Below are 18290 nucleotides of genomic sequence, written 5' to 3' on the forward strand. Positions count from 1 at the left end.
AGTATTATTATTGTTATTTTTATTGTTATTGTTATTTTACCTTTTCTTTTATCATTCTATTAAACTGTCTTTATCTCAACCCATGAGTTATTTTCCCTTTTCCCTCCTTTTCTGCCTCTTCTTCCTGCCCTTCTGGGGGAAGGGGAAGTGCAGAATAAATCTTATGAGGAGCGATTGAAGGAGCTGGGACTGTTTAGTTTGAGGAAGAGGAGGCTGAGGGGAGACCTCATCACTCTCTACAACTACTTGAAAGGACACCGTAGAGAGGTTGGTGCTGGTCTCTTCTCACAGGTAATTAGTGATAGAACAAGAGGGAATGGCTTCAAGCTGCAGCAGGGTAAGTTTAGGCTGGACATTAGGAAAAAATTCTTCACAGAAAGAGTGGTCAGACACTGGAATAGGCTGCCCAGGGAGGTGGTGGAGTCACCATCCCTGGATGTGTTTAAGAGTCGTTCAGATGTGGTGTTGGGGGATATGGTGTAAGGGAGAACTTTGTAGAGCGGGGTTGACGGTTGGGCTCGATGATCCCAAGGGTCTTTTCCAACCTAAATGAGTCTATGATTCTATGATTCTACTGCGTGAGCGGCTGCATGGTCCTAGCTGCCAGCTGGGGTTAAACCATGACATTAACTTTCCCCTTCTGCTGAACAGAGAACGAACTCTTCACTTGGTTTTTGTCTTCCTTACTGTCCATGTGTTTAAAGAATGCTTTCTTGCTATTCTTCATGTTTCTCACTATTTACATCTGGTTTTCCTTCTTGGCCTTTCTGGGGTTGTGCCTATATTCTCTTGCCACTCTATTATTCAAGTAATAGTAACCAGACACAGATTCTTCTGTCTTTGTGCTTTCTTCTTCTGTTTGAGTTCAAGAAAGGGCTTACAGCCATGTTAGCAGGCAATGATTTAGCACTTCACATTAGACTGGGATTAACCACCCCTATTTGCCATATGTACCCATGACTGTAATAATGGGATTCTAAAATTAGAACTTTTGCCTGCACCTCCATTTTATGCACACATATTTAACTCAGGCCTTTAATGTTAGTAATTTTAACTAGGTATATACATTTTCTTCCTCCACTGCAAAGATGTAACTTTCAATACCTGTAACACTTAGGCATCAATAAGAGATTTTCTGAGGGAACTACCAGAGTTCCATCCTCACTAATCATCTTCCCAATAAATGTCTGGATGTTTCTGATTATTTTGGAGGAAACTCTTTGTGTTAGCAAATGATAATTAGGTATGGATTCTCTGTAGAAAAAGAAAACAAAGTATAAACATTTCCAACAGCCCTCTGGGAATCACTATGACATTCTTCAGACAGCAAATAGCTCCTATGAATCTCTTGGAATTTTATCATCCTTCAAAGTAAATTTAGTACTGGTATTCCCATGGTCATAGTGGTAGGCAATACTGAATGTAATAGCAAAGCAAGTCATGCAAGTGCTTTCATGCTTCTCTCTTCTTCAGCTTTGCTGGAGGTGATAGAACAACACAGATTTCTGGAACTTTTCCATGCAGACTGGCTCCTGCTCCCTGTGAACTGCATCCTGGACCACATGTTCTGTTAGCAAGAGGAGTTGGAAACTTTTCATGCTTCTTAAAGACCATGGCATTTGATGCAAAAACTGGCCTTACTCTGCAATGTCTTATTTTACGTTGGCATCAAGCAATTAAAAAAAAATACATTATTTTAAGCTTATATAAGTATCCTGTAACACAGAAATAACACCTTCCACCCCATTAGATGGTGGATAGAGAGTGCCCTACTGCAGATTCCCCCCCCACTGTCACAAGCGGGAGCAGGTTCAATGGCGTGGTACTGTCTGGGTGGCAGTGGTCCAATTCAGCAAGGACTGCTTCTGTGATGCTATCACAGTGTTAAGTCTGGATAGTGGGTGGCTGAGCAGGACAAAGACAGTCCATCCTCTCACAGAGAAGATTTATTGGGGGCGTATAGAACTATGCAAAACTTTGCTGTGACCCTAACAAGATATGACCAAACCATGTGTAAGCATCCTTGGAGTCCTGGGATCCTGGGAATGACGTATTTCAGGACATTCAGCTTCTCTTTATAACAAATGTTCCCAAGTTCTCTGCTCTGATCCCCTTTTATACTTTCTGCAGTTATTTAAGATGGGTAACACCTCAGCTTGCTTCTGTGGTTGCCCTTCCTCCCTGAGATGTCAAATTCCTTTCCTTACCTCATTGTGGGTTGTCCTGCTTGTACTTACTGAAAAGACCAAGCAATTATGAAAAAGATTTTACAAAATAGTTACAATTTTAGAAACGACTATATCGATACCTTGAAATAGTATTAGAACAAACAATGCTTTCCATCTTATCAAAGGTTACTGCATGTGTAGGCAATTCCTTTCTGTCCTTTTGTTGAAGCTCATATATGAAAAGTATGATACAGCCGTGGGACCATAATGAGGGTATGCACAAGAAATACATATGCCAGGGTGAACGGAAGTGTAAGGTTTGGATTTTGTGCCAGAATTTCCATTTGGTGTTATTTAAAACTGCAGATCAGGGCTAGACTATGTGACCAGCCCTAGATGACTGTATAGTCAAACTGTACAATGTTGTTCCATTATATCCTGGCTCTTACGGAGCTGCTCCTTTAACAGGCACCTGAGGCCTGTAAAGAGACAAACAATGTTATATTGGGCTGTCTCACACAACCTCACTTCAGACACCTGACTTCAGAGCTTGGATTAGGAGTCTTGGTGTCTCATAAAGTCAGTAGAGCCATTTTGATGCACGTGTGTGCCCTGACTCACTTTAAGAAGACCTCATTGACTGAGACCTTCGTTCGGACCTTCCACACAAGGGAAGTTGAGTTTCAATTACACTTTGGGCTAAAAGTTTGCTCAGTGTGTCATTCCTGTGGGAACTGCTTCCGCTACTCTGAGCTGCCACCCTGCAAAGTCCTCTCTTGCACGCACAAGGCAATTCCACTTTGCCAGAAAGTGGTCAAAAGCCTGAGATGTCTTTTACACTAACCTGATCCAAAAGCATAAGCATTGAAATGAGGGATGTAAGAGGCAATTCTGAGGAAGCCACAGGAACAAGTGAAATAGAAGCAGAGTATATTGCTGGTGACAGACCTTAGGGCTGAAGAAATCCAGGGATAAACTGTGTCTCAGCCCAGGAAGGCTGGTGCCTCCACAGCCTGGCAGGTTAGCTGTTCCGTACAGGCCAGGAAGGCTGGAGCCTTCTCCCTGAAGAGAGGAGGTAGAGCATCCTCCCCTGAGAGAAGGACAAAGCCATGCATTGAACAGGTACATTGCAAGATGAGTCTTTAACCACATTCTGGGGCAAACAGGTATTTGAGAGCTTCTCTCTCTCTTTTCCAAACGGTATCACCTCCACTTTCTGAATGCTTGATTTCAGCCAGGTACTTACGGAGACCCCTTGTCCAGGAGAGCTGATGCTTGAGCTTTGGCAGGACACAGCCTATTAGCAAAATCCCAGATCAAGAGTTGAGCTTGAAGCAAGCATTCTTAAAATTTCACAGTGCTTAGGTTTTGGCTGGGCTGTTACCAAGCTTACCTAGTGTGATGCTGTGCAGGATGCATACTCCTGGTTGGTTCATTTGCCAATGTCCTGTTGTCCACAAGGCTTCATTTTCAGTGTAGTTGAACGAAGCCCATCACAGAGTCTTCCCCAGAGCCCAGAGTGCCATCAGCAGGCCCTGGATCTTTATTTTCCCAAGCAAACTTCCAAATTCTCATCTCATTTGAAACCTCCCAGAACAAAATCTCACTTTAAGTGAGTTACAGTTAAAGCAAGGGATGGCAGCTGCATATTTCAGCACAGTCCCTTTGGGAATAAAAGCAACAAACACAAAAATTGCCTAAGACCCTCTCATGTGGGTGGCAGCAGCCAGTGTTCACTAAGGAGAGGACGTGGCCTTCGGGGAGCGACAGCAGAGGAGGAGTACAGTACAGCAGCAACCATCCACCACATTGTGGTCCCTTTAAATCTTCTTCTCCACTTGGCAGCTCCAATTTTTCAGTGTTGCTATAGCAAATCTCCATGGCAATGACCCTAATCAGCGAAGGGGGGATGCAGGGGGGACGCATGCTCAGAGTGGCTGCTGGAGCCTCGCCTGCTCGCTACAGCTGCTCCAAGGGTCTGGCACGCAGGCGAAGAGAAAGATCAGGTACTTGGCAAACTGGTCCTGGGGGTGCATCGCAAGCCCGTGGCGTGTCACTGCAGTGATGTGTGCATGGGGGTTTGCGCGTACATGTGGGTCTGTGCTTATCACGTCTTGTCCGCTCCTTTGTGGTGAGTGCGCCGGGAGCAAACTGCTGATTTTCACTATTTCTCCTCATTTCAGGCAGGGAAGAAAGCTTGAATTATTGATGAGAGTAATGGCGTTGCTGTCTGTCTGGAGCGTGATGCGCGTGGCGATCCCGTTCATCTCGGTGGTTGGCCTGCTAAGCGTGAGGCTTGCGGGAGCCAGCCAGGACTCTGGGAGTGTCATTCCAGCAGAAAGTAGGTACCTGCCGTGCTGCACTCACGCCCTCCCGCTGCACCACGTCCTGCTTTGTTTCCTCCACTTAACCCACAGCAGCCACACAGACCTTAAGCTCCAGAGGGAATGCTGCATTGCCTGATTAGCAAGGGAGTAACGATGAATTTGTAATGTGTCAGCAAAGCACATGAAAACAGCACTTGTAACAACAGCAAGCAAGCAAAGGATTAGTAGTGATTTGGGAAAAAATACTAACCGAATCCTATAATTTTAATTGAAGCTTGTTTTAAAGCTCTTTAGTTGTAGGTCTTTTAGATCTGTTTCTCGAGAGTTTTGTTTCCAGATTTGCCGCAATACATATTAAGTCCTTGCTAGTCTGGATATTGTTAGAAGGAAGTTTGTGTTTCTCTCTGCTAGGGCATTACATTTTGCTTATTTTAGTATTTGGTTGGAACAATAGCTCAAGTTCAACTTTCTTGTAACTGCTATAGATTGACACAGGGGAAGTTGACCCAAACAGTGTATTTGTAAAGTATATACAGATTTCTGAAATTCTGCTGCTATCCTGCAAACCTAAAAAATAAATAAATATGACAGACTGACTTGAGCACACCATGGAGCTGGAAGCTCTTGCATTTGGATCACAGCTCTGTATTAGCTTCCTCAGTCATTTTGGGCAAGTCTCTAGTTAAACTTTCTCTGCTCCAAAATGATGCAATAGTTCAAAGATATTAGGGGACGGAGTCAATGTTCTCAGGGCGTTTTGGTGACAGCAAACGGGAAGTAGCCACTCATTAAAAACTTAAAATATCCTCTGGGAGACCAAAAAAAAAAAAAAAGAAAAAGGAAGGTAATTGTATACAAACCGATCTCTAGTTCTTAGTCATGCTTACTTTGTATCACAGCTGTCATCTTACATGACTACCAAAATATTTAACACGACCTTATTTAGCCACTGCATTTCATTCTCCTATAATTCTATTACTAGTTTTCAAATACAGCTATGTGTATTTGTCTCTACAGGACTTAAATATGGAATTCCCTTCTTTTTCCATTTTCTTCTTTTTTTATTAGTGCTAGGGGTTGGTCTGTTCTAAAACAGACCTCACCTATATTTTTTGTGTCTGTTTTCCAGGCATGCATTAATTAACTTTATTAAGTTTAGTGGCAGGTAGTCCATTTTGTGTCCTTGAAGAGAAAATAATGCTGGAAAAATAAATTGTATGTGCCTTTTGTGTGTCCATGTTAGCAGAGGCAAGTCAACACATTTTTGGGAAAAGTATATGCTGATTTCTTGTTCTGCCTGTGTAGTGGAAACTCCCATTTCATCTGTAGAACAAAACTCTTGGCAAGGGTCTCAGACCCCAATCTCAAGGATTTATCTCATGGTTTTGATATCCTGTGGCTAGGCTACGGAGTCCCCTGAAGAGCCCTTGAGAAAGATTTCTTGTCTTGTCTTACTCCTGCATGTGAAAGTGAGGAATGAAGGGCAGTTCAGAGTGTTTCTGCGGCCAGTGTTTCTGCAGAGACATGCTACTCTGTCCTGAGTAATGGAGGCTGGTAGCATTGCTATGAATGCGTAACAATGTTTATGTCTGAGGCCAGGCCAGACTCTCAGCGCATCATGAATCTTAATTTTTTTTGTGCTACTGCAGAGCTTCAAAGCAACAAGGAACTCAGGATGCTCCTAATCAGCCACTTGTTGAGGGTGCTGTATAGCTGCTGGGTGGTCCAGGTACTTTCCTTCGCCCATCAGGGCTCTTCCTGATAGTTAACCTGTGGAACTCCTCCCTTAGGACACTGTGGATGCTAAAAGTTTGCATAAGATTGCAGAACTGATTAGGAAAAACTCTTAGAAAGGGCTGTTGGATACAGCAGCACTTATTCTGGCTCAGGAGCTGCCTCAGCATATTCCTGAGGCCTGGGAGGGTCTCTGGGGACACATCCCTCCATATTTGCCCTGTTCTTGTGCTCTTTCATGGGTATCCATTGTTGGCCATGAAGGTCACATCTATAACCAGTGTCCACAGATGTTTCTTGGCATGAGGACATGACTGTATTAGTAACCTGCTAGGACGGTCCCTGGCACACTTTTGTCCATGAGAGGAGGTCACTTGCCTACCTCAAAGACAGAGTTTACTGTTCCAGAAATGAGCTGTCCCTGTGCCAGCTGCTCTCAAAGCTTGGGAATGCTCCTAGACACATTTAATGTACTGCAAGACACATATCTCATGGGAGACAGAACACTGGGCCAGGCAGACCTTTGATGTGATCTAGTACAGACATTTCTGGATCTTTTCCTGCTTGGTGTCAGTTCCACTGGCTATTTCTCATCAAGGACTTGATCCTTCTGGGTACTGACCCATTTTGGGGGCCAGTGCTACTGCAGGACATGCGCACACCTTCCCTATTGCTGGCACTTAAGTCCATACTGTCAGCCCAGGTAAAATGGTGTCTGTGTGATCCTGGATGACCCAGGGAGAAAAAGAGGACAGGGATACATGACGTACACGGGCCATACCAAGTGTCCTTCTGCAGGGCAAACCAGTGTGGTGTTCGATGCTTTCCTTTGTTCCCAGGTGTGTGACACGGAACTGGGAACACGCCTTTAGCAGGAACAGTCCCTCATGGACCACACAGCACTACAACCTCTCTCCCACTTGGCGGGAGAAATGTGTCCCTTCTGCAGCAGCACGAGCAGGAGAGGGGCAGCAACGCCCTCCTGCAAGTGTGGGAGGTGCAGGACTCACAGGAGAGAAGCCTGCGTGTGAGTCAGGGTTCTTCTTAGTGTTGCAGAGAGATCCTGCCCTCTGTGTGGCCCCAATATCTGGCTCGGAGTACCATCACCTGCTCTCCACTTGGCATACTTCCTGCCAGCCAGAGAGCCAGGCCCAGCTTTTTATGAATAATGCTAATTAGCAGTGATTAATCATGTCCTTATACTTATGCAGCACTTTGCATATGCAAAAGACTGTTCAAGTATGAAGTGGTGTTACTAATGTTTGCGGATTATTTTCTTTAAAGTTCAGTGCAATCCGCTAAAAATATTAAGTAATTTCCCCAACCTCCCATTGCATTTATAGCCCAGATCACCCACTGTGAAAGCTGGAATGTGGAATTTGAAGAACAGAAGCTGGTCAGTCTGTTTTCATTAGCCAAGGTGCATGAAATACAAAGAGTAAACGCCATGTGCATGCAAGGAAAAGTAAATTAGACTTCCACAATGCTTTCAGTTCCAGTTTTTCACCAAGAAGAAGCCAAGAAGCATAATTTAAGCTCTCCTCCCCCACTTCTCCCCAAACACACAAAGACACATACAGTCTTCGTGCTGACAGGACCCATTTAAAGAATTATAGCTGACTTGATAATTCTCATTATGTTAATCCACAAACCTGCTAAGTCTCCCTATGAATGATAGTCTGTTCCCAGCTGTCAGCAAGGAATTAATAGCACTCTGCTGTACTTTGCTATGATGGGACTTAAGGTTTGGTTTCATGATTGCTTTAAGCTGATGTAAGCCTATGCTGCCTCTGGCTTCCTCCTCCCCATAACCTGGCCTCCTGTCCTTGCCCTATTTCTTGTTCTGGCCACAGAACTTGGGCATTCAGGATCTGATCTGGAGAAAATAAATCAGCGATCCAGCAAACCAGGCAACTGCATGGCCATTCCTGCTGTGAGCAAAGGAAGGTGTGGGAACATGTAGCCAAGGACAGAAAGCAGGGTGGGATTGCTCCTATATTTAGATTTGTTTGTTTAAAACCTTTGTGAAAACAGACCTTTAGATATCATTACTTTGAGGAAATGTCCACAGGCATCCTACTAAAAATACTGTGAGCATGAAGAGAGAATAAGTCCAGCCAGACAGGCCAGCTTACCAGCTCAGCTCTTCGGTCTGGAAAGGAGACGCTGAGGCAGGGGTTGATGGAGAGCAGCAAAGTCATAAATGGGACAAAGGTGGCGAATATATAATAGCTGTCCCTTCCAGTGCAAAAACTAGAGGCAGGAAATGAAAGCAGCAGATGTTAACTTCAGAACAGATAGGAATGGTATTTTGTTCACGCAGTGAATAGCTGAGCTATGGAACTCATTGCCACAGGATGCTGTAGAGGCCAAAAGTTTACATGGATTCAGGAAGCAAGGGGGCAAATTAATGTGAGAAAAATTCCTGGAGGCCTTATCAGATACAGAAACATCAGCCAGATTCAAGATACTCTCCAACCTTTTGGTAGGCTAGAAGAACATTGCTAGAGGCTAATTCTTTTACCTTCCTTAAGTATCTGCTATTGGCTACTGCGAGAGTCTGGCTAGTATAATAGATTAAAAGCCCGGCTAGAGTCAAGACTTGGGCAGCTCTGCTGGTAAAAATCTGACTGTAGCTACAGGTTTTCCAGGTAGTGGTGTATTGTCCCTATTCTATTTGGGGAACTGCCCTCAGGTTCTTCTGTGCTCGTGCAAGATGCTTGACAGAGAGACCTTCACTGCCTTAATTCAATTCCCCAAAGTGCCAAACAGCTGTGTGCTCTGCAGGGCTGCATGGGTGGAAGAGTTTATAGCCAGCCACCTCCCCAGCTGCTCATCACCTCCTCCCAGGTACAGCTGTCCTCTCATCTGCCAGTGATGCTGCTTCAGTGAGTCCTCTCCGCACCACTGGGAGTCAAAATGATGCATCCCATCCTGGCATGTAGCTGGTTGGAGAATCATGTGAGCTCTCCCACTGCCAGTGCCGCAGGGCTGCTAGCTCCCAGCAGGCAGGGGTGCTAACCTCACCCAGAGACAGCTGTGCCTGGAGAAGGACCTTCCACCAAGGAGGACAGCCCAGGAAACTATATGAGAGAGTGAATATCCCATTATGTGGTGAAACTGGCTGCATCTGCACTGCGGGTTTGAAGAGCAGTGGTGTGTTAGGAGCTTCATATGCATTGATCCAGGACACACAGAGCTGCACAGGCAGGTGTCCTCAATGCCACCACCATTTTCCTGCAGAAGCTTCTTTAATGTCAGGGCAGCTGCTTTTACAGGGGTGGCAGAAATAACCACTTGGCATGGTTGTGACATTCCACTAGTACCTCCCTGTGCACATGGGAGCACTTGGCTGCCATAAATACCAGTGAATGATCCCACACAGCCATGGCCTTCATGAGGGCCTGGAAAGACTTCCTGGGTGGCTGGCAGTGATTGACTATAGAATTCATGTCTCTCCTCAAAGATGCTTACTCCACACTGCCAGAGCAGGAGACATTAATTTGTGACCCGTAGTTTGTTTTTTCTCCAACAAGTTCTGATTTTGAGAACACTTTAGTGAGAAGCACTTCAGGATATGCAGCATTTCACCGAGGTGGAGCCAGGGCAGAGTGCTTTCTGAGAAGACCACAGCAAGGGGAGGGAGCAGACCATGGCACCGAGCGAATGATGGATTTGCTGACAGCAGACTGAGGATGCAGATTCTTTCTAAGGGCTCTGCTCCATGATCTGAAGTGAAAACAAATTACTGAAATACTGAAAACAGGAGGGGGTTGAGTGTCTTTAAAACGTGCTCAAAACCATCCTGTTGCTAGTCCTCTCGGGCCTGGAGAGAGAGTCTTTGTGAGTGATGCTGTTCTTATAGAGGTGGGGACTTTGCATCTCCCCATATCCCTGGAATTAAATCCCTGGCTTGATCCCTGGGTCTCCCTGGGATGTCAGCTGCGTGGAAGAGAGATGGAAGAGGATGGGTGGGAGTGAAACACCTTCTGAACAGCTCAAAGCCCCTAAGAGGCATGCTGGGGACCAAGAAGCACTCTGGCTGCTCCCTTCCATCAGACCCAACTGGGAAGTGCGTGCTGGCAGCAGGGTGGCAGGCGCGGGGTGGTGCGGTGCCGCACAGCAGGTCCCGGGCTCCGGGCGGCTCCCCAGCTATCTCAGCAGCAGCTTTGCACCCTGTTTGCTTTGTCAGAGCAGCACAAGTGGCTGCCTGTAGTCAAGGATTTCAGCACTCCCCCCAACATGAGGGCTCTGTGATCAACGTAAAAAGTCCTCTCTCCCCATTACCCCCTGCCTCTCCTCCAGTATCTGCAATTTCTTCTGAAAACCCACACTTGATTAACTCTGTGACTGAACGAAAGGGCCTGATGATCTCAGTGCAGGGTGAATCCTGGCAGAGCAGAAATGCCCAGGTCCAGAAGTGAGCCATTTGAGTTATTGTGAAGTCATCTCCTCCTCCTCCTCCTCTTCTCTGCCTTTTCCCTGCCCTGCCCCTCTGTGCACACACACTGGCACCAGCTGCAGAGCCAGTGGGATGCTTTGCGTTCCTGGCAGAGAAAAAATACAGCAGCAGGTGAAAGGAAGCAAATACAGATCTGGCACTGTCCCTTGCCAAGCTGCTCTGTAAGAGCTCCTGTAAAAACAGACCTGCCTGTCTGATTTCTGAACCACTGCAAACTGCTATTTTCAGTGTATCGCTTGAGAATTAACCCATGTCTGAGGAGGGTTGAGGATTTCCATTTTAAGGGGAGAGGCTGGGGGTTGAAGGCACACAGCGCCGACGGAATCAAGCCTGAACTATGTTCAGAAAAGCACACGCAGCAAAATGCTCTTGTGTTTTTGTGGTCCTTACACATTTGCACAAGGATAAATAGAGCCCTGTCCACAGGCAGCCCTAACTCTGTACACACGCAGGAGTGGGTGCCTGGTAAAATGGGTTTTCTCCTGGCATTGCAAGGTCTCTTAATATTCCCCCTCTGTACTGCCGCACTCCAAATTTCATGCTCTGACGGTGGTGTTTGCTTCTGTACCTTTTTCCAGGTCGTCCCTGTGTTGACTGCCATGCGTTTGAGTTCATGCAGAGGGCGTTGCAGGATTTAAAGAAGACGGCGTATAATCTAGACACACGGGTATGTGTTTGTATAGAAGTGCTTCTACTTAGCCTTTATCTACAAGTGGCCAGGTCTGCCTGTCTGTGTACAGCAGACATGACATCTCTGCTGACTCACTTCCATTTCAGCAAATAGGATTGTACCAAGTACAGATTATTTTTCACAGGCTGGAGAGGTTCATTAAAGATCATCTAGTCAGACTTCTTGCATAACAGGCTGAAGAATTACCCCAGACAGTCCCTGCATCAAATAGAGATGTAAAGAAGATGTATGAAGGAGAGAAGAACAAGAAAGATTATTTACTCTTTATCTCACAGCGTTGCTTCTGAGCTGTGGACTGACTGTTCACTGGAAGCAGAAACTGAACGGGAGAGCAAGAAGGTGGCAGGCAGGACTGGCAGAGAGGAAAGGGAAGCACGTATACTCCTTGCTCATGGATCGATACTCTGTGAAAAAGGGGGAAGCACATTTGCTTGAGTAGTTACCACAGCACACAGGGCAGTTTGCAACTTCACATGCTGATCTTGTGCTGCAGAGGTCCCAACGAACAAAAACCGAGGGTGTGTTAAATGCCCTGATTTTAGCAATGCATACATGTACATTCATAAGTATGTACAAACACTGACTGGGGTAGGACTTAGCACAGTGGCTCCCATGCAGTCTGAAGTTTGCAAGGGGCAGGAGGTCCCTCACCTCTAATAAAGCCCCCCTCATGTATGTCTTGTACTACCTCTCCTTCCCTAACAACTCCATTAACACTGGCAACACGACAGTAGAGCAGCTTGTGGGGAGCGAAGCCACATCGCAGCCACAACTCCCAGTTCTTTTAGGTGCCCACTCAGTGCTTCTGGGCAGTGCATTCTCTGTTGGTAGGTGAGAAGGGCTCCTTGTTCACGCTCCGCTCAAATTGTCATTCACAGCAGAGGCAACCAGAGAGATATAAATCAATTATATGTCTCAAACTATAACACAGAAAGGCAATTATGTTGCTTTGCCTTTGGTTTCTTGTGACCTCGGGCAATCACAGAGGACCCTATACAATAAGATTGGAGCGACTTTAGCTTTCTTGAGCTATCAATAGCAAACTGATTAGGGCAGAACTCTGAGTGCAGTACAGGTTACATTGCAAAAGTTTCCCGTGCACTAGCGTAATACTAAATAACTGTTAAGTGGTAGACTGTGAATAGGGGGGCTTTACCTCCAGTAGCTGTGCTGGGCTGTTCGTGGTGCACAGTGAGGTTTCACCTGTTTGGATTAGGTTCAGCTGAAACGTTTTGTACTGACACATAGAATCATAGGTCTTGACATGACACGTCAAGACCACGTGCAATCGCAGCTGTGTTGGCTCTTATACTGTCACCAGGCTTTACATGGGAAATTAAAGGAGGTACTAAATTTCTGTCTAAGTTGCACTGGGGAGATTTTTTTGAATGCAATAGAGGCAGCACAATTCCTTAATGCCACTTACAGAGACAGTCAGACATATCTGTGTTGGCTATTCTATTTGGAGGGTGGAGTGAGAATACAACCCATCAGAGAGCAATGCTGTCTTATAAGAGGTGAGGCAGAGTATAAAGGAAGAAGTTGGTCCCAGAGTGCCACAAGATAAGCTTCTGTTTCTGTGGGGACCTGGACAGGCCTGAGATGCCAAGGCGCTGATTCAGACAGCTCTCAGTATTACAGAACCAGGGGCATAGCAAGTGTCACAAAAAGAAACATACCCAGTTATTTGGAACATCACCTACCCTTTGACAACTGTCAGAGTTTAATACTACGAGTGGAGAAAGGGTATATTACTGCCCATCTTTTCCAGCGTTTGAATTGAGACTCCAAAGGCCTGTTTGGAAGAGATGCTTTAGTTAAATGCAAGTTATGAATGATGCAGAGATACTAAAGTGAAATGCAGTGGCCAGAGCCCTACAAATGGCATAAGGCCTTCTGTTCTCTGAAAGGTACAGCCTCCATAACCTTACTCAACTGCTGGTGCTTGGCTCATGCTGACCAGCTATGATTTCTCAAATTTTGCACATAAATAACTTCATTCAGCAACTCCTGAGTCTTGAAAGTTGTTGTTACAAGGGCAAGCCCCATGCAGGACTATTCCTATCAGGGACTTCCTAAGCCAATGCCAACAGGGCCGCATGTAATTTTTGGAATTGATGCTTCTCTTTCATAGTCTTTCAGTTTACAACTGAGTGCTCCCAGAGCTGCTCTTCCTGCCTGTAAATAGTCATGAGTGATGCCTAGGCAGGGTTTGTGGTAACAGTGACAGCTTGTTGGCATTACAGTGAAATCCAATAAGCCTGTTTGATGTTAAGATAATTCTATGATTTCTACTGGGCTCCCAACAATGAGAGCGTTCACTCATCCAGGATTGCATTGTACAAGTGAGGAGCAGTGTTTAATAATGCCTGCCATAGCACTAAGACGATAAGTGAAAGCAGACAAGGAAAGTGACCAAGTCCTCTTTAATGCAAAGGTGGATATCAAAAGTTTGAGTTGAAAAGGATAGAGGGCTGTGGAGGGGAGGGAAAAACAGTTCTGAAACAGCCTCTCACTGCAAAAAGCTTGCAGTCTGAGAACAAGAAATGAGTAGTAGAGACCGGGAACTGCTGGGGGCCAGAGGCACTGCTGGACAAGGAAGACAGACCTTGGTGGAGCAGGTTCCCAGGTAGAAGTGCCCAACTACTCCTTTGGAAACTGTGTGTCTTTGTTAATTAGCCCTTTGCTGTTTCTAATTTGTCAGGAAGCATCATGTCAGAGGAACACCAGCAGGCTGAAGATCTTGTTGTTTCACAGAGCTTTTAGATAATTTGTTAACAAGTGGTTTTCAACCTTTAACGTTTTTTTTCCAGTGCAGATGGGAAACCCATTCATGGTGAATGGTAACTCTTTTTTCTCCTCAAGAAACTCTTCAAAGTCAGTCTACAAGCTAGTTAAGTGACCACAAGGTGAAAACCACCAGATATGCTCAGGAAGAAGGTTTTCTTCAGTAACAATTGCACTTGCTAATGTGAGTTGCTTGCATCAATAATATTATTTCAAGTCTTGCAAGAGACTCAGCTTTGGAAATGATGGTGCCATTTGAGAAATTCAGCCTGTTTTTTCTTAAAGAGTGAGACTAGGGCCCACAAAAGATTTAAGTTATTTGATTATAGTTAAATAAATGATGCTTAAATATCTTTGAGGATCTGAAGTTAAATTTTTTTCCTGGATACAGAGAAAAAAAAGCTTGGAAATGTTTTTCCACTAAGACGGTCCAAAAACAAGGGCAAGTAACTTAAAATGATGTATATAGAGAATGTTCTTTAAGCTTTTGATGGAGTTGTGGAGGCATGGCTCCAAATGGAGTTGATAAGAGGGCAACTGTCAGTAAATCAACTCGGGTTAAAATAAGAGCCACAAACTCAAGTCTAGATCTGCCCTGAAAGATTATGAGTTTCAGACAACAAGGTTAAACTGACAGCTGGATTGAACTCAGAGTTGTTCTAGAGAAACAGCAGTATGACTGAGAGCACAACTGGCTCCTCAGCACACGCTATCTGGCGCAATTAAATTATACCGTACTGAAGACATTGTCAACAGGAAACCATCAATCACTGCAAAGGAATTAAGAGCAGTGCAGTTGAAAGTGGAATTTTGCTCAGCATTTATAAAGGACACTTTAATAATTTTGACAGCCTACTCCCTGGAAGTTAACTGTGAAAAATGAAAACATTTAAACTATAAAAATACTCTCCATGCATCTCGGTTCTGAATATACTTATTTCATCACTTTTTCTGGATGAAAACCAGCACTAATAACTATGATTTTTGACTCAGCAAAGAACCTTGACTACAGCTGTGTGGAGGGATCAGATCTAATCAATTATATACTCTTTTAAAGTGATATATTCAGTTCTTTGATTTCATGTTTTTTTTGCAGACAGAAACCCTCCTCCTGAGAGCAGAAAAGAGAGGCCTGTGTGACTGCTTTCATGCAATACACTGAAATGAGCACTGGGATTTGGCCAATGGACATTTATTCATTTTTAAAATGCTCTTCAATAAGTTACAGGAAGATTCAGAGTGGAAGTTGTGCCGCACTGCAAGGAAAACAATTTTTATCCAAACAGGTACTGCTCAGTTAGATCAGTTTTGCTTTGATGTGTTTTATCATTACTGTATGCGATATTGCAACTGCTGAAAACGTCAACAGAAGAAACAGTGCCAAAGTCTCATTCATGGGTTTTATGCAAGGATAGCATCTCACTTTTCTGGTATTTCAAGCCAAAATTGTCCTTGGACTCTCAAGCCAACCCCTCAGCGCATGTGATTTGCCACAGATCTGTGAAAGTCAGTGAAGTCAAATTGTTTAATATATTTATGGTAGGACGTGTCCTTAACATGAAAAGGAAGCGGCTTTGCAATAGTACATAGCTAAACATTTACAAATAAGCAGTCATGGCTTTATATAGAAATGAATAGTTGTCACTGACTGCTTGGCAGTCCAAGGAAGGTATTTGTTCCCAATTGTATCAATAGTCCTGTACACAGCAAACACAGTAATCTGTATCACAGTTTTAATTTCTTCAGAGCCACACAGTAGCTGTGATCTTTTTGGAGAGATTTATTAAGTATCTAATGTGATCAGTAACATTTGTAATCACATGAATACCGCCTGGCAATTGAACTGATTGCGTCTGCCAAAATCTTCTAGAGAAGTGTCTTTCATTAAGCAAATCACATACTGGATTGAACCACTCAAACTGGCCTCTACAGAGAGCGTTGGCAGGGAGCCTGCAGAACGCCTGCATGCCCAGGAGTCTCCTGCAAACTGTATTTTGAGAAATATTTATGTTCTTCTAAAATGGGCCATAGCTCTTGCATGGACTTTACACTCCATAGTGGTGGGTTACAGTGCTGATACTATTAATATTCCTGCTGCAGTCAGTGTGAGACAATTTAGGCAGTGTAGTAGTAGTAGTAGTTAAAATTGCACCTTGCTATTCTTTGAAAAAGAATAGCAAATCCTTTCTCTTTTTTTTTTTCTTTTTTTTTTTTTCCTTTGTTTGGGGATGGGGGGTGGAGGGTAGGGGTGGGGAGTAGTGGGAAGAGCAGAAAAGGGCCCCAGTGGAAAGTTCTTGTAGATAGTAATAGATTTTTTTATAGTGCTTAAAATGTCATCCCCAAAGTATAATTAGTAGAGGTTTGTACATCAGCGAGAGCATCTATCTAGATGCTATCTAGAAACTTTTATACAAACAAGAGTATGGGAGCAGTATCAACAGCTGTGGTTTTCAAAGTCCTTTGAAATCCTTTTCCAGTTCTTATTAATATGCCTGTCTTCCTATAGGTGGCTGATATTTTGGTGTCAGGCTGCTCAGTAAGTTATGACGGTAGCTACCTGTGCGTTTCCAAGCTGCTTCTCTCCCATTTTATCTACCACAGTAGGAACAGGGAAATAGGGAACGGTGACCCACTGCCAACTTAGTATTTTGCGTGCAGTCATACTCAGTAACACAAAGGGGTGTATTACCCTACACTCTGCCAAAGTTGTTTGAAAGGCGTGTGGTTCTCAGCGAGGAAAAGCTTCCTTGCACCTGCATTTCAAGTAGGAAATTTGCTTTGTCCTTTGTAGTATTCCAGAAAAACACTTTATAGGTCATCAGGACCTAGTTTGTATAAAAGAGAGGCAGCATGACACAGCAACACATTGCTTCTAGTAGCATTACACTCCACTGTAGCACTGGTAACTGACTGATGGGAAGCAATAGAGGTTCTTATCATAGACTATATTTTATTTTACAGATAAAACGATAGGTTTAGCACAACTCCTTTGCAAAATGCCAGCCTCGGGTTACTTTACTCCCGCTTGGACTTGTACCAAAGTAATACACAGATTTTGAGGTGGCTTTTTGCAGGAGGTGGAGTTCCAGCACCGAACCTGTGAATTTTCCAGCACAGCTCACCTTTTCAGGGGGCAGCACATCTATGGTTTTGTATTGCTATTGTGCATGCTTATTCTACATATACCTTAAAGAATCTTGCAAAGTCCTGTTAGCAAGCACTGTTTTTTGACTGGTTTTATTTAGAAAAATGGTTGCTCACAGTTGAGTTTTGATATATGCAGCTTGTTACATTAAAAAGGTGGAATGAATGACAAGTGGATGTTCTCTGGCTCCCCAAGGGATCAGAGTGACACTGCAACTTTACAGTTTTGATAGCAGTGATTATTCTGTATGTACTCTTCTTTGTCTATAATACAATACAATAAAAAGGCAAGATGCATTATAGTATTTGGTGTGCTTTGTTACTGATTTGAAAAATGACAGTGCTTATGCATTAATAAATGTCTGGTCTTTAATTAGGTGGAAAATCCACAGAGAAAAAAGTACTGTTTTGAATATGAAAATACAGAAATCTTGTATTTGGGCTAAATTTATGAATGTATTCTTATTTGCTGAAGTATAAAGTCAAACTCACTCTTGTTTGAAATTAAAATACTGTAATGATTTTTGTGAGCTTTTTTAAGGACCCCATACTCTGTATGTGGTGGTTGTGATAAAGCTCCTTATAATTGCTATGATGACATGAAGAAAAAAATTGAGATAGCTTTAATTTATTATTGCTAATGAAGTTAATTTAAATTTAGGACCCCCTTGAGTCTCCACTTATTAGAAGAAAGTGTATATGTTACAAAAGGATTTAATTGCAGGAGGCCTTAAAACAGAAAGTCTGTTTTCCCACACAACGCTTGCAGCACTGTTTTGCTGCGGAGCCAAGGCAGTTCTCGTGACCTTTTGAAACCAAGCTGTGTCTTCTTTTCTTTTGGTGCAGTGCTGCTGCAGGTAGCCCTGGGCGCGTGGCATTTGTACACAAGGTGGAATGCAAGTGGTAGGCTGTAAAGATGCACAGCAAAGTCCTCCCTGTAAGAGAAATGGTATAATCATGTTAACGTGGTGCTGTCT

The 18290-nt window shown here is 44.0% G+C and overlaps 1 protein-coding gene across 2 annotated transcripts; it reads left to right on the forward strand.

Annotated features, from left to right (window-relative positions):
* Positions 1–4032: 4032 nt before the first annotated feature.
* On the forward strand, positions 4033–17618 carry LOC134516481 (NELL2-interacting cell ontogeny regulator 1). 2 transcript variants are annotated; one of them, XM_063336699.1, is made up of 4 exons: positions 4033–4174; positions 4352–4509; positions 11270–11358; positions 15266–17618. In XM_063336699.1, the coding sequence occupies exons 2-4, from the start codon at positions 4377–4379 to the stop codon at positions 15329–15331; spliced, it is 288 nt and encodes a 95-aa protein (XP_063192769.1). In that variant the 5' UTR covers positions 4033–4174; positions 4352–4376; the 3' UTR covers positions 15332–17618. The 2 variants fall into 2 exon arrangements, with proteins under 2 accessions (XP_063192769.1, XP_063192768.1); XM_063336698.1 differs by lacking the exon at positions 4033–4174 and adding an exon at positions 4206–4260.
* Positions 17619–18290: the final 672 nt, after the last annotated feature.

This window comes from Chroicocephalus ridibundus, chromosome 5 (genome assembly GCF_963924245.1).
Source record: "Chroicocephalus ridibundus chromosome 5, bChrRid1.1, whole genome shotgun sequence".
Taxonomy (NCBI): domain Eukaryota; kingdom Metazoa; phylum Chordata; class Aves; order Charadriiformes; family Laridae; genus Chroicocephalus; species Chroicocephalus ridibundus.

Bases quoted from the DNA above. Each gene is read 5' to 3' on its own strand.
- LOC134516481 (XM_063336698.1), top strand. From the start codon at position 4,241: ATGGGGGTTTGCGCGTACAT. The intron at 4,510-11,269 runs GTAGGTACCTGC...ACCTTTTTCCAG, and splicing joins GAGTGTCATTCCAGCAGAAA to GTCGTCCCTGTGTTGACTGC. The intron at 11,359-15,265 runs GTATGTGTTTGT...TTTTTTTTGCAG, and splicing joins CGTATAATCTAGACACACGG to ACAGAAACCCTCCTCCTGAG.